Source organism: Ursus americanus, chromosome 9 (genome assembly GCF_024610735.1).
Source record: "Ursus americanus isolate L20-20 chromosome 9, mUrsAme1.1.p, whole genome shotgun sequence".
In the NCBI taxonomy this organism is placed as follows: domain Eukaryota; kingdom Metazoa; phylum Chordata; class Mammalia; order Carnivora; family Ursidae; genus Ursus; species Ursus americanus.
In genome coordinates, this window is record NC_142135.1 from 67425694 (window position 1) to 67441994 (window position 16301).

Here is a 16301-nt window from a genome sequence, read left to right on the forward strand (position 1 = left end):
TTTTATCTTTATATTCAAACTTGAAAAACAGGAAATCTGATTAAAATGCATTAGTACCAGCAAGAGATTGCTTTTTTAATGCTACTAATTTCCCGCAGAGATTTTATTTAAATTATTGCAAAGAGAGTTTGCTGTGAGAGCATTACACTCACTATGGCATTAGCTGTGATTCATAACTTCAGCTCAGCACTCGGGGGGGGGGGGATGCCCTCCACGCTTGGCTGCTCTCTTTAAGGCAGAGTCCACTAGTCCTGTCTCATCTAGGATATGCTACTCGTGTTTCATTGTCATGGTATAAAGTATAGGCATGTTTTGGTGAGGCTTCAAGCTGATTTATCTCTCAAAAAATTAGATATATAATTCCCAAATAATAATTAATTCTAACAATATGTTCACAGCCAATTATATAGAATTTGGTATATATTGTACTAATGCACCATTGTTACCAATTCCTTTTAACTCCAATTTTAATGTACAGACTTTGCCTAGAATGGTCTTTGACCACATGACTTCTCTGAATTTAGAGTTAGAACCTTGCAAAGTAATACGCATCTCTGAGACTTCTCAATTGCCAATATCTGTGTTTTCTTGCTTCCTTTTTTCTTAACAGCTAATCATATGCCGTTGCTTACCTAACCTTGTTTATGTTAATCTGAGCTCTCAGAGTTCTTGTATTATGTTTTGTCCACATGTTAAAAGCATAGCTCTTCTTGCCTTTTTCCATGACTATGTTTTATTTTGTTCCTATAAATGTACAATTTTCCATGTTGACGTGAATTTATTCCTGATCCCCTCCCATCTGCTATTTGCCCTCGTAGCTGGAACTAGTTCTCACTTGAATGTACATTTGTGCTATGTGTTGATCATGCTCTCCAAAATTCATATTTTGAAGCCCTAACCCCCCAGTACCTCAGAATGTGACTGTATTTTAGAGATAGGGTCATTTAAGGAGGTAGTTAAGTTAAAATGAGGCCATTGGGGTGGCCCCTAATCCAATATGACTTGTGCCCTGATGAGAAAGGGAAATTGGAACACATGGAGGGACGTGTGCACACATAGAGGACAGACCACGTGAAGGCATAGCTAGAAGATCTGCACACCAGGGAGAGAAAGCTCAAAAGAAACCAAACCTGCCGACACCTTGATCTTGGACTTCCAGCCTCCAGAACTGTGACACCATAGATTTCAGTTGTTTAAGTCACCAGTCTGTGGTAATTATATGTTATGACAACCTCCACAAACTAATACGATTAGTGAAGAAGCTCCCCTTACTTAGCAATCTGCAATGTTTACTTACTGCCTTAGCAAAAACGTTTCTCTGAACGGTTCAATTTTCCTACATAGAAGAAAATATTTAAGGCTCAGATGGATGAATGTTGCTTGATTAGGACAAAATTAAAAGTGATCTTGTGTCAGGCTTCAAGCATCATAATGAATTTTGTCATCATTTGACCACATCATGGAATTGGGGGCATACCAACCAAATGATGCAAGGGGAGCATGTAGGCCAAGGGAAAAGAAATTAGGGTGACGATAAGTCAGTATATGGAGTAGCAGAGTTCGAAACTGAAATATGATGCTGAGAAATGTTTTCTTCTCTTTGCCGCCTATTTCAGTTACGTGAAATGGCATCACTTTGAGTTTGGTGGTATTTTGAAGGCACAGTCCAGGGATCACTACGAGGTTTTGTGGGCTAATGGGATTTTGTTTTCTCAGTTTTACTAGAATGTCCTTCTGGTTTATGAGAAAAGAAGGGAAATAAATAATAATCACCTGTTGGAGATGTTTAGAAGTACGGGTGAAGAAGGAGTAAGCAGAACTGAGCAATCCATTTACTACCTCCCACATGCAACCTCACTTAAATGATAATAAAAGGATAAAAAAAAGGAACAGATGACAGTAGAAAAGAAAAACCTCACTTAAATGACAGTAAAAATATAAACCTACCAAAAAAAAAAAAAAAAAAAAAACCAGGAGGGAGACAAACAGATGAACACCACCAGCTTGTGTTCTGTTTTGTTTGTCTTTTGAAAGTCTAAGAGGGAAGTATCTGACTTGGCGAGTCCAAGAAAGCTGAAACCAAAGGAAGTGATTGCACAGGGGCTTCCAAAGGGAAGGGGCGTAAGGCACCTGCTACTGCAGCAACCGCATGGGCTTGAAGAATACGCCGCCCCCTACCCCACGTTTCAGATGCCCAGTGAGAAAACTGGCTTGAATATGTGCCCAGTGGGGACGCCTGTCAATGCCACGCCCTCCCCTTTCACACAGCTCCCAGTCACTGTCTCAGTCCTAGAGGACCCCCAGCCGAGAGTCGCCTAACATGGGAGAGACCCCTCAACGTGAAAGAAGATAAAGAAACAAACAAGCAAAGAATGCAGTAGAGCTCAGGGGAAACAGAAAATGCGGGGAGCAAATGCCAAAGAAATAATACCTGTAAGTTACTCAGAGCAGTAAGAGAAGATAGCGTAGCCACAAAAAAAGAATAGGTAGGATACTGTGGAAAGGAAAAAAGACCCAACTAGGACTCTCTCAGAAATGTGCAAAATAGGATTTGCAAAAGTAAGAGTTTCATAGCAGTATTGAAAGCTAAGAAAATCTCCCAGAAGGAAAAACCAAAAGTGGTTGAAAATAGAGAAGTTAGAAAAATTTGAGGCTCAATTTCACATGTTCAGCATACCAACGAAAGTGGTTCCAGAAAGAATAGGCACAGAATGGAGCAGAAATTATTAAAGAAATAAGACCGGATAGTCTCCAATTGAAAAACTGTGAGTTTCCATATTGAAGGGACCCGTAAGTAACCAGCACTTACACTAAGGTACAGTTTCAGGAAATTTCAGGAAGCTAGAAACAGAAGATTTTAAAATCCTCATCATTATCATCATAGCTGTACTTACACATAGCAGAGGTACTTTTAGCACATTTAATCTTAGAGATTCTTGAGGAAAGTCATAGTATTTCACCGTCTTTATAAATGAGGAACGTAAAGCAGAATGGATAAGTTAATTGCCTAATATCATGTAGCTAGTAAGTGGGAGACTGAGATTTCCAAACCAGGCAGTCTAGCTCCAAACCCACTACACTGTACTAACTTCTATAAGGTTTTCTGAGGGACCCCCCCCCTAAAAAAAATGGAATCGAAAAGGTCAGCTCTCCCAACAGCAACACTGAAAGTTATAATACAATGTGGCATTGTTTTCAAAATTCTCAGGAGAAAGTATTTACTACCTAGAATTCTGTAAACAGGCAAGCCTTCAATCAGGTGTAAATGAGGTTTCCGATATTTTCAGAAATTTAATGTTACCCATGCTGTGTCCTTTCTTGGGAGCAACTAGAATGCAATAATTAGGAAGACCATTACAGAGCAAAAGCCAAGGGCAGTTCCCTGATAATGCTTGCCCAGCATGCCCAGACAGCATCTGGTCCCGATCAAAGCAAGACAGCTGGCTACTGTAGGATTACCTTCAGAAAAAGAGAGAAAGAAAGTAGTGGCTTATCTGATGTTTTTGGCAAGAGGTAGAAGAGTATCGAGAGATTTTATATCACCCTTTCAGTGCTGTAAAGAAGAAACAGTAGTAAGTGCATTAGAAAATGAAGCCAAAGAAAAGGGAGCAGAAGTGTGGAATGAAGGGTCAGGGTTACAGTAAGACTCAAGTTTGAGTGATACCTCATTGTCATACTATAAAACCCGAATGTAAATTTACTCAGATGTATGAAAGATTTTGAATTTAACTGTAGCAAGATTGAGAAGAGGGAAAAGAAGATATCAGATGGTTAACTTGTTACCTTCCCAAAGAGAAAGATGAGTGATAATGTCTAGAATGGAATAAATCAAGAAATAGCGGTATAAACATAGTATTTCGATAGAAGCAGGTAGATAGCAGAAGAGGTGTTTAAAGCAATTAACTGGGTTGGGCTCAGGATGGGGGAAGAATTGAGTGTGAGACTGCTGCTTTTATTATAAGACTTGTAGTATTAGTTGACTTTTAAAAATATGTACTTTTAATTGAGTGAAAATAGAAAGGGAAATTTAACCATTTGACTATAAGAATTAAGTTTGGCTTTAGTTTGCTCCTCTTGAAACTTTCTGCAAGAAATCAGTTTTCGGAGAAGACTTTAAAAGTAGACTTAATCCAATTTGATGTTGAAGAGAAAAGCGTACCATCCAAGTGAATGAGCAGAATATCTGGGAAGTGAGGACCTCGTCAACTGGGTGGGGGTCTGGGGTACAGAACGAGCAGAATATCTGGGATGTGAGGACCTTGTCAACTGGGTGGGGGTCTGGGGTACAGAACGAGCAGAATATCTGGGAAGTGAGGACCTTGTCAACTGGGTGGGGGTCTGGGGTACAGAACGAGCAGAATATCTGGGAAGTGAGGACCTTGTCAACTGGTGGGGGGTCTGGGGTACAGAACTGTGGTGTGCTGTGGGGTTAATAAATCTTGAAGCTGGGAACTCCACTTAGAGATGACTTGAGTGCCAAATATAGCTGAGGTTCAACAAAAGGCAAGCGCTCATGATGGGCTTACGAAGCCATGTGGCACCGTAAAAACAATCAAATCTCTGTGCTCGCAGATCTGCGCTGCCCCAAGGAGAAATGTGAATTAGAAGCTGTTGTCTTCCCGGCGATCAGCTCAAATACCAACCCCATCAGTTTCTTTTTTCAGTTTCATGAAATGGGTGCATTTAGGGTCAAAGAAGTAATATTTTAGATGAGACTTTTAATAAGGTGAGTATGGCCTGCTCTGTGTGAGCCTTCAAGTTCCTGTTGGAATTTACTAAGAAATGGAAGTCTTTTGCCCTCCCAGACATCTGAGTGGTATTACTGTAGGAAAGATTCGTATCCGTTCCCTCCCTCCCGCCCTGCCTTCTCTCTCCCTCTCACTTCCTCTCTCTCTCTCTGTCTCTCAAACACACACACACACACACACACACACACACACACACCCTGTGTAATTACGTTTGCTGTTTAATCCCCTATAATCATGTGAATTTTATAGTGTGGTTCCTTGGTTTACGCTTAAAAATAAAATTCCCAGGTCCCCTCCCAGGTTTCTCCCTGATGCCCATAAAAGAGACTATGCCGAATCTTTCCAAAGTTGAAAACGACAAACAAACAAAAAACAAACCAACCAAAAGCAAATCCAAGTGCACTCATTACTCTGGTAAAAGCCTGCTCCTAAGAAAAATCTTAAAAATTTTATTTAGTGATGCAGTCACTTTAACATTTTCCTTACTGCTTTGTGCCTGTTTTCCTAACAAAAGATCAGCTCTTTGCAAAGACGCTCCTAACATCAGCTTGCAAAAGAAATGAAAAAACTTCTAAAATACCAGGAGGGAAGAGGGGAAGAGCCTGCTGTGTAAGGCTCCAGAAACCTCATTTGAAAAGTAATTTCATGTGTTAGAAAGGTAATTCTCCCCTCATCTGTGTGACAGCTTAACAAGAATCTAACAGATTTATCTATCAACTTGAGCAAATTACAATAACCACAAGGAGTGTTGGCGATTTAGGTACATTTGAGAAGATGTGAATATATGGGGTGCATTTTTTTCTTTTCCATAATCTTGGGATTCTTGAAAAAAAACCCCATCATATTCTGTCATTCAGGGGACCTGCCAAAGTGAGGGCTTTTGAGTATCTTTTTATTGGAATTCTGTCTTTGACTTGCTATGTATGAATTACCTACTTGGGATGAAGTAATATTGAAATTACTGATGACCAGCGCCTGCATAAATCAGCGTGATGGTAGCAGCAGCTGTGGCTTCTGACATGAATCAATAGATGGGTCTCACAGAAATAGCAGTATCAAATCTGTACATTGGTGTAGCCACTGTGGAAAATAATATGGCATTTCCTCAAAAAATTAAAAATAGAACCACCGCATGACCCAGCAATCCTACTTCTGGTTATATATCCAAAGACAGTGAAAATCAGATATTGAAGAGATATCTGCATTTTCATGTTCATTATGCCATTATCCACAGTAAGACCTAGAAACTACCAAAATGTCCATCAGTGGATGGATGGATACAGAAGATGTGGTATATATACACATAAACACACACACACACACACACACACACACACACACACACACAGGAATATTATTCAGCTGAGAAAGAAGGAAATCCTGCCATTTGCAACAACATGGTGGACCTTGGGGGCATTATGCTAAGTGAGATAAGCCAAACACAGAAAGAAAATATGGTATCACTTACATGTGGAATCTAAATTTAAAAAAAAAGTCAAACTCATACAAACAGAGAGCAGAAGAGTGGTTGCCAGGGCTGGGCTGGGGTGGGGGAATAAAAGAAATAGGGAGAGGTTGGTAAAAGGTACAAACTTTCATCCATAAGAGGAATACAGTCTGAGGATTTAATGTTTAACATGGTGACTATAGTTGATAACACTGTATTGTATAATTAAAATGTGTTAAGAGAGTAGAACTTAAATGTTCTCAACAGAAAACTTTGAAAAGGAAAAAAATGAAAGATAAATGTGTGAGGTGACAAATGTGTTAATGAACCAGATGGGGGAAATCCTTTCACAATGTATATGCATATCAAATCACCACGGTGTACACTTTTACAGATCTTACTATTTTATTTGTCAATTATACATTAATCAAGCTGACATTTAAAAAGGAAATAAACCGGTAGAGTCAAAGAAATGAAGGGGAAAAGAAGACATAGAAAATTAGTATCTATCTTAAAATCTGTGTCGGGCCCTAGACTATCTTAATAAATCTAATGTTGTCACATAATATAAAAAAACGTTCCCTGGGCTGGGCTGAAGTTGGCACCATGTTTTCACACAAATCTCTGAGGGCATCTGTCTCTCAGAGAGCTCCTGGCTCCTTATCACTTTTCCAACATGGAATCATGAATTCATAAAGCCGGGTCTGGTAAAAAACAAAAATGAAAACAAAAAACAAAAAAAACACTTAACACATTATCTAATTCTTTGCTCTATCCAATAATGGGTCAACCAGTTTTGCTTGATTAATTCAAAATATAGAGATCCATGTTGTACAAGGCACCTTAATCCACTTTCAGGGGGCACTAATTATTTTCATTTTTTGTGTGTCAAAATCTTTCTTTTTGTTTGTAACTCACTAGTTTGAGTGCCCTGCTCTTGAGCCCTGACTCTTGAAATCAGGTATTGTGCCCCTCCCTCTCCATGCACCCATATACTCAACTGCTCCATCCACCTCTCGTTCAACATAGAAATGTTTGGCATTATTAACATTTCAGAATCCCAGTTTATCTGTACAATTAGTCTCAGCATACAGTAGGAAAGCAGTTTCTATTCTTTTTTCCTCTGAGTAGTTCCTCTCCGTCTGCCCCTCCACAAGCTCGTCGCCCTCGCCTGCTTTCCCCTCTGCATCAGCATCACAGTGTGGTGGCGAGGAGGGCCTGGCAGCCAGAGCTCCAGAATGTTCCTTCCACACATCTTCCAGCATCTGCCTGGCCACTCCAAGGCTCTGCTGGTCTTAAACCCACTTTCTGACAGCAGCTAAAGCACCCTTGTTAAGGAGAAGTCAGAAGTATTTTTGTTTGGCTGAATTCTAAACACCGGGGCATTTATTTGCTTTGTTTTGCTATTAACTTTATAATCCATCAAATGTTCCAATGGACACTTTTCCAATGTCTTTAAAATGTAATCGTAATTTACCATGTTGAACGGCATGTTCATGAGGACCTCTGTTGAAAGATGAAGTCCCTGATGTCTATTCTTTGCGTGCCAGGGGGTCGCAGGGAGCGTACGGTAATGTATTGAGAGGATAAGATCAGCAAGAGCAGGGGCGCCTGGGTGGCACAGCGGTTAAGCGTCTGTCTTCGGCTCAGGGCGTGATTCCGACGTTCTGGGATCGAGCCCCACATCAGGCTCCTCCGCTGGGAGCCTGCTTCTCCCTCTCCCACTCCCCCTGCTTGTGTTCCCTCTCTCGCTGGCTGTCTCTATCTCTGTCAAATAAATAAATAAAATCTTTAAAAAAAAAAAAAAGATCAGCAAGAGCAATACTCTTGTTCACTTGTGATCTTTAAAAAAACAAAACAAAACAAAACAAACAACCTTTTGACAAATATAAAAGTAATTGTTGGAGGGGATTATTCTCTGAGGAATTACTGACATTTTTATGCTGCAAAGGCATTTAGTTCTCAAAAATAGTAATAGGGCTTTTTTTAAACCCTTGACAAGAAGTCCTAGAGGAAACTGAAATAAGCAATCGAGATGAAAGCACAAATTTCATTACTTTATCAATCAAATAAACAAACAAAAAGCTGAGAGTCATGATGACTACCAGGCGTATTTTCAGTCCAGTAAAACCAGAATCTTCCCTTCAGTCCTTAGAAAGAAACTGGAAGTTAATCCGCGATGAAGGCCTCGCCGTGTTGGATAAAACCAAAGGCCTCTTCCTGCCTGAAGACGAAAACCTGAGGGAGAAAGGCGACTGGAGTCAGTTTACGCTGTGGCAGCAAGGTGAGAGCTCCTGATTTCTAGATTGTTCTCTGCAACCCATGACCTGATGTGAGGAAGGCTCGAGTCTTCTCAAGATACTTCCCAGAGCCGGGATTCCCCAACTTAAAAGGAAACTGCCCAGAAAAAATATATTATCAAAATCCATCATTGTTTCTTAAAACTACATGTAAACACTTATCTGTGTGTGTGTGTGTGTGTGTGTGTGCGTGTGCGCACAGGCACATGTAAATATATCTGTGTGTATATGTAAGTATACTCACATGTGTATTTGGATAAATATATATAAATAATATTTCGATTTTCCTGGTCTCTCTCATTAAATGGTAAGTCACAAAGAGTAACCCTACTGTGTAGGCTTAACCGAAAAGTCCACCATGTGCTAATTACTATCTTAGAAAGGACCTCCCTGGAGGCTCATTTGCTCCATAACATGGAGATGATGTTGCCTGCCCAAATGGGGTCACCATGGGTTGGAGATGATAAGACAGCAGAGGGACAGGCAATAATAATTAGTGTCTGCGCTCTTCAAGAATAGGAAGTGGTTCACATTCTACCTAACATTCCTTGGGCTGAACCCAGGCTCAGGCACTACACGGGGCTCCAGCATGTGTGTGTTCGATGAATTAATATATCAATCCATCCTGAAAATGAGGAGCGTTGAATTTTAGCTTTAAGGCTCTTTCCAGTTCTCTTCTTGAAAAATCACGTCACCTGGGTTGACAATAGCTATCCAAACATAAATCCATTTTGAAGACTAAGCAGTATGTGTGCACAAATTCAGCTGCACCGAATAAACTGAGAGGACAAGCAGTGGGTTTGCATTAAAGGACAAATAAGAGGTTGTTTATCTCACCTGCGCTTTCAGAATGGTTTACACAGAAGAGAAAGAAGAGCTACTTCAGTAATAGTTTCAAGGGTATGTCCATCGGAGGAGACATCACGTGATTTTTAGTGACTGTCAGCTTTTTGGCCAACAAGATATTTTTTTAAGGGAGCTACAAGGTCAATATGTGAACAACATGCTAATTTTGTCTGTTGGAGTCTCACTAAAATGCCTGATTTCTGTTGGCCTCAAGCATTCACAAGTTATCTGATCCTTATGCATTAACATCCTAATGCTTCCTACAACAATGCTTCAGGCATCCTGGCTGTAATTTCCAGAACCGTAGTCTCTGCTAACAAAAGGTGCTTTGATACAGTTGAAATCTGCAAAGCATTATAGGGCATATAAAAGTATTAAGCAAGCAAGAAAATAAATAATGGAGACAAGATTTGGTTGAAGGCAACATTTTGACTTTAGATTTTTGCATGTTTTTAAAAAGTTTTAATTGTGGCAAAATATGCTCCTTAAGCGGTAATGTATTTTCACTTGTATTATTTCCAGAAAATGATTGCATTTCTAACTTGATTTCCATTTTGACTCAGAATGATTGAGCTGTGTGTGTATTTCGGGTGGGGGCTATCATTAAGCATGTGTTTTCCCATTAGTTGCAATTAATTAAATAGAAATTCATTTGTAATTGGGGTTTTGGGGTTTGTTTTTTTGTTTTGTTTTGTTTTGTTTTGTCATAAGAGAATGTAAGTCACATAGTTTCTCTTTTAGGAAGTTTTTTTTTTTAATAGTAATTTTTTATTATGTTATGTTAGTCACCATACAGTACATCCTTAGTTTTTGATGTAAAGTTCCATGATTCATTATTTGCATATAACACCCCGCGCTCCACGCAATATGTGCCCTCTTTTAGGAAGTTTTGTTAAGGTTCTTTGTGGCCTTCTGTTGGTGGTTCTAGGCTTCTGGGAGCAATCCAGTAACTGTGTTCTGGAAGAAAATTCTTAAAGAATTTTGAAGACAACCAGTACCATAGCTTGCATAGAAGCAGATGGGATCCCTGAAGCATATCCTCCCTCAGGTGGCTCAGAAACTGGAGAGAGAATCTGTGGCAAGAGGGGTTGGGGAAGATGTGAGGAAGAGAGGCAGCTCGGCAGTGTCTTAGCTACGCTAAGAGCTCAGATCCGGACAAAGAGACTAAGGAGTATCTGATTTAGTTAAGATGTAGAGGTTGTCTAGTTCTAGTTAGGAAAGGATGGTGCTAGAGAGTTGAAGGCCTTAAAGCTGTGGCTGGAAGTTTCATTTTTCTCCAAATGGTAATGAGAATTGTGGTGGGTCGTCCTGGTCACATAATCAGGACTGAAGAATATTTATTCCTTTTTAAATGGTCAACGTTTTTGAGTTGGAGAAAAAAGAATCCACAAAGGTAAATAATGGTTTTTCCCTACAAATACGTTTTCAAATTGCTAAGTGAATGTTATGGATTATCTGTTTTGGTCAAGTTTATTAATTATCACCAACAATGAACGCTAAAATATATAGTTAGCAGATATGCCATACGTGTGTAGTCATTCTTTCTTCCAGAACCCATAGGGGGCGATGCTAACTAATCTCAGTAGCCTTTCTGGATGAGCTCAAACTGAACCTCAACCTCTGAGTCCTTCTCCACAGTGTTCTAGGTAGCCACTGTCAATTGATCAGAATTGTCATGCAAGATGAACCTGTTATCCCAGCAGAGCCCTGAAGCAAAAAAAGATACAACCCAAGACCTTGAAGGGCACCTGGGTGGGTCAGTGAGTTAAGCATCTGCTTTCAGCTCAGGTCATGATCCCAGGGTCCTGGGACTGAGCCCCACACACTGCTCAGCAGGGAGTCTGCTTCTCCCTCTGCCCCTCCCCCCACTCATGGTCTCTCTCTCTCTCTCTCTCTCTCTCTCAAAAATGAATAAATTAAAAAAATCTTTAAAAGAAAATAACCCAAGACCTTTAAAAATCCCAGCTCCATGAGTTTTTCATGAAGTGTATTCACATGTAAATGAAGTATCCAATTGATTCTTCCAAATCTGCATTGACAGAACTTCTTCTAGGGCCATCTTCCCCAAGAAACAAAGTCGATCACTTCTTGAGAGTTACTTTAAATTTGATGAGAAATAATAAAACAGCCATAAAGCCACCCTGAATTCAGCCACCTGGCGGTTTCCTCCTCAGCTGAGCGTTTGCTCCCCGCAGCTGCTTTCTACTCCAAGATGTGACAAAATGATAAATTATGCTTTAAAGCACAGGTTTGGGAGACCAACAATTCCAGATTGGAGGCCTGGCTACACCACTTGTTAGTTGTGTGATCTGAACATGTTTTTGAATCTCTGTGCCTCGGATCCTCATCTGAAAAAGGACAATGAAATTAGTGCCTCAGATACGAGGTTATTACTGGGATCAGTGAGCACTCTCGAAAGATCTGACAATTATCCAGTAAATGATAGTGGTACTACTTTTTTATTACAAAATAATCGTATGTTATATAATAAGAACAGTAATGGAGGGGTGGTGGTCTTAGGTCATGGTACTTGGGTCATGGTTAAGAACATGGACTCTGGGTCCAGTTTGGCTGGGATTCCTGCTGTGCCACTTAATGTGTGACCTCTCTGTGCCTCTGTTCCTCCTTAAAATACAGCGCTAATAGCACCTCCCTCCCCAGGTGTTGTAGGCATCAGATGAGTCCTTTTAAGGATGTTAGTGGTTGCTGGCCCATGGTGAGCACCATGGAACTGTTGTCGCATTCCTTTTTTTTTTTAATATTTTATTTATTTATTTGAGAGAAAGAGAGAGAGCGCACAGACGGGAAGGGGGGAGGCAGAGGGAGAAGCAGATTCCCTGCTGAGCGGGGAGCCTGATGCGGGACTTGATCCCAGGACCCAGAGATCATGACCTGAGCCGAACGCAGTTGCTTAACTGACTGAGCCACCCAGGAGCCCCCCGTTCTTGCATTCCTAAGTCCTCGCCACCATGTGCAAATCCTTAAAGCTGCCAGTGGTAATCCACGAATGTCAGGCATCTACACAGCTTTTTCCCCTACAGAGAGTATGTGTTTACAGACTAGAAAGGATTCATGTGTCTGCATGGCTAGAGGTGCTCTCTCTAATTTAGTCCTGACCAAGTGGTGGTCCTAGTGACACCCAGCCCCTTAGGTTACCCATTCTTTAACGTACAATACACCTGTTCTCTAAGGGGCACATGCTCAGCCCTCTCTACTGTGCCTGTGGGAAGTCCAGCCACTTCTGGTTCCTCAAGCTTCCAGATTTCACTTAACTGCTACCTGCACAGCACAGAACCCAGAATTGGGGACTCCTACCAGTCCATCCCCAGATCCTGCATAAGGGAAGGCATGGGGAGCTGGGCTTCAAAATGCTTTATGATGATGTATACAGGAATCTGGTCAAACTGGCATTTATCATTCAACTTACTTAGGGTACTCCATTAATCTAAAAATAGCAGCTAACATTTTACTCAAGGGGCAAGAAGATTACTTAGGAAAAGCTAATACACATATAGAAGTTGTTTACTAAAATATTGAGGTCCATTGGAGGAGAATGCCTTGAAGTTGCATTCCTTGTAACTCTCATTTTATTCTCAGTGTATGATTATCTTAGGACACAACTAACATTAACTAAATAAAATTAAACTCAGTTTTAGATGTAGCAGCCCCTTACAGGAATCTTGAATAGGGAATTAACATTTTTCTTTTAAAAAATCCATTATTTTACTCCTACGTAAGAACAAATAATGCTGTGTACATTTCCAAACATGTCTTCCCTAAGACACAGTTATAGACACAGTTATTTTGTCAGTGGTGAAGAAATTTGCATAGTCCAGGATGTTTAAGACTATCTCCCAAAATGTGTGTCCCCGATATAGTCACTCATAGAAGACATCATCTCTCAGATACTTCTTCCCCATTTCTTATTTTTTTTTAAGATTTTATTTATTTATTTGACAGAGAGAGAGACAGCCAGCGAGAGAGGGAACACAAGTAGGGGGAGTGGGAGAGGAAGAAGCAGGCTCCCAGCAGAGCAGGGAGCCCAATGCGGGGCTCGATCCCAGGACCCTGGGATCACGCCCTGGGCCGAAGGCAGACGCTTAACGCCTGAGCCATCCAGGCGCTCCTTTTTCCCCTTTTCATATAAGGTATGATCTGTACAATGAAAAATACATTCAATTCCAATTAAAAATGTTTAGGTAACTCTTTGATATAGTCCTAGAAATGCATTTTTAGGTTAGAAATAGAAGCTGTTTTTTTTCTTAGGGAGTCTTCTATGACTGCTCTAACAAATTACCACAAACTTAGTGGCTTTTAAATGACACAAATGTATTTATCTTTACAGTTCTGGAGCTCAGAAGTCTTCAGTGGTCTCACTGAGCTTAAATCAGAGTGTCCTCAGGGCTCTATTCCGTCTGGAGGCTCCAGCTTCTAGAATCTGCCCATATTCCTTGGCTTGCAGTTGCTTTCCATCTTCAAAGCTAGCAATGGCGGGTCAAGTGTGTCTCATTCTGTATCCCTCTGTTCTGCCTCCCTCTTCCACATTGAAAGACTCTTTGATTACATGGAACCCATCCAGTTAATCCAGGGTAATCTCTTTATTTTTAGGTCATCTGATTAGAAATCTCAATATCATCTGCAGCTGCTCTCTCCCCTTGTCATATAGCATAACCTGTCATATAGCATAACCTGCTTACAACATGGACACCTTTGGGGGGGAGCATTTTTCTACCTGTCACAGGGAGAATAAGTATTCAACACTCACCTTGTCCATTAGACAGCCTTAGTCAAATAGTCCAACACTGGACATTTCTGGTCCTTGCTCTGCCCGTCACTGTCCGTTACACTTTGTTTTCTTATGTGTGCTTAGCTTTCTCATTCCTAGTAAGGAGTTTTCTGTGAATTGCTTCTAACAATGATTTTTATCATGTCTTCTTCTAGGAAGGAAAAATGAAAATGCCTGTAAAGGAGCTCCTAAAACCTGTTCTTTACTAGATAAATTTCCCGAGACAACAGGATGCAGAAGAGGACAGGTACCAAGCGTGTCTTCAGTGATGGGAAGAACACAGTTCGTTATTAGGAAGAAGGGAGTGGTGACCTTTATAAAGAAAGCGTTATTTTTGGCCCAACGAAGGCATCTTTTTTCACTCTCTCTTTGATAAAACATAATTTCATGTGGTTGGTGTCAGAATTGAGCACAGGAAATGTTGGGAGAAAATGAGAGTCCTTATCCAAGAAGTAAGACGAGAATATAAATTCTGAGCCTTACAAAGGTTCAAATTCAAATTGACATTCATTTTATCCTGTCACTTTAATTTAGCACTTCCTCCATCCCTCAATAAATGGATGACCAGTTTGTTGTATTTTCTGCGCAGATCAAATATTCCGTCATGCACCCAGGAACTCACGTGTGGCCACACACGGGGCCCACCAACTGCAGACTCCGAATGCACCTGGGCTTGGTGATTCCCAAGGAAGGCTGCAAGATCCGATGTGCCAACGAGACCAAGTATGTCTCCCGCCATCATCGTCTTTCCTATCACCTGTGAGGATGGGTGTTCATTTTAACCACTCTATATTCAGTTGGGTTATTTCTCTTCCATTGTAACTGAAGGAAGCTGGGATGGGTAATATTAATCCAAACTCGAGCCTCTGTCCCTTTTTTCTGCTCTCTATTAGTCTGGAGACAGCCCTCCATTCTCAGGCTGCCCTTCCTCATCATTTCTCCCCATACCACTCATCCCTTTGAAGAAGAGCCTTCTCGCTTTTCTTTCCAGATGGACAGACTTCCATTCAGAGTCAGCTACCTTATACCGAGCCCTACACGTATTACACACTGTGCTTCTTGCTCTGCAACGTGAGTGATTCATCAGTGCAGAGAGTCCCCCTTCCTGAAGAAAATGCCCAGTGATGTTTCTGTGTTTTGCTCTGGAGGAGGCAGCGTGGTACAGCAGAAGCAGGCTGCCTTGTTCCAATCCCAGCTCTGCCACCTAATCCTGCATAACCTTGGCCGCTTCCTTAATCCCCTAGAGCCTCAGCCTCCTTACTTATAAAATTGGCACTGATGCTGTCTGCTTTGCAGGACTGTTGTAGGATTAAATGAAATAATGCATACACGGCACTGAGCCCACATCCTAGCGTGAGTGGGACATGGTGAATGTTAGGTCCTTCTCCCCATTGCCTTTCGCTCTCCTAATCTGATTACTCCCTCCACCTAGAAGGCCCTTCTTTTCACCCATCCAAAAAAACCCTATTACTAAGATCCAAGGTCATTTCATAAAAAGGAGCCTCTTTTCTGACTTAACAGAATGTATATAGTGTATATTCTCAGTAATCCTATTCTTTATCTTCCATTGTTTTTTATCAATTAACATATGTTAGCCTAATCTTTCCAAGCTATAAGCTCCTGGAGGGCAGAATCCAAGTTGTTTTCTTGTTCGGCATTTGTCATGGTCCTCAGCTGAGGTCTGAGGGAGAGGGCTGTTCATGAGTACACGGAGTCACTCGTTCGGTTATTGGCAGAGACCTGCCCACCCCGGACATGGATGGCCCAGCAGCACAAGGATTCAGAGTTGAATCCGATGGGGGCCTTCCCCTGCCAGACGTGCCTAATCAGGGACCCAGTATAGGCTCACATGTTCTGAGTCATAAGAGAGGCAGAGATAAAAATGCTACAGATGGGTCAATGGCCAAGTAGCCCATTTGCTGCTGGGGTATGAGAATCTTGGCCGTGGTGATTTTTAAAGACAGGAAGGTTTGGAAATCCAAAGCTGGGAGAAGAGGGCTCTGCAGGCTGAAAGAACAGGATCTGCAAAGGCACAGAAGCCAGAAATGATAGGGCACATGTGAAGAATATGGAGTGATTTCTGCAACCAAGAGTGTAGGATACCATCGTGTAGGTAAACTGATGCACGGTAAAATTTTCAAGAGGTTATTGGAGCATACACCGATTCACATCAG

General features: G+C 41.1%; 1 protein-coding gene across 6 annotated transcripts in view; it reads left to right on the forward strand.

The window, feature by feature from the left end:
* ASPH (aspartate beta-hydroxylase) overlaps nt 1-16301 on the forward strand; it is a 211767-nt gene that overhangs the window by 181819 nt on the left and 13647 nt on the right. For all 6 annotated transcript variants that reach the window (XM_045789028.2, XM_087864867.1, XM_087864869.1 and 3 more), the window contains 3 exons: nt 8344-8479; nt 14283-14374; nt 14717-14850. In XM_045789028.2, the coding sequence (XP_045644984.2) occupies nt 8344-8479; nt 14283-14374; nt 14717-14850 (362 nt within the window). The remainder of the gene's footprint in view (nt 1-8343; nt 8480-14282; nt 14375-14716; nt 14851-16301) is intronic.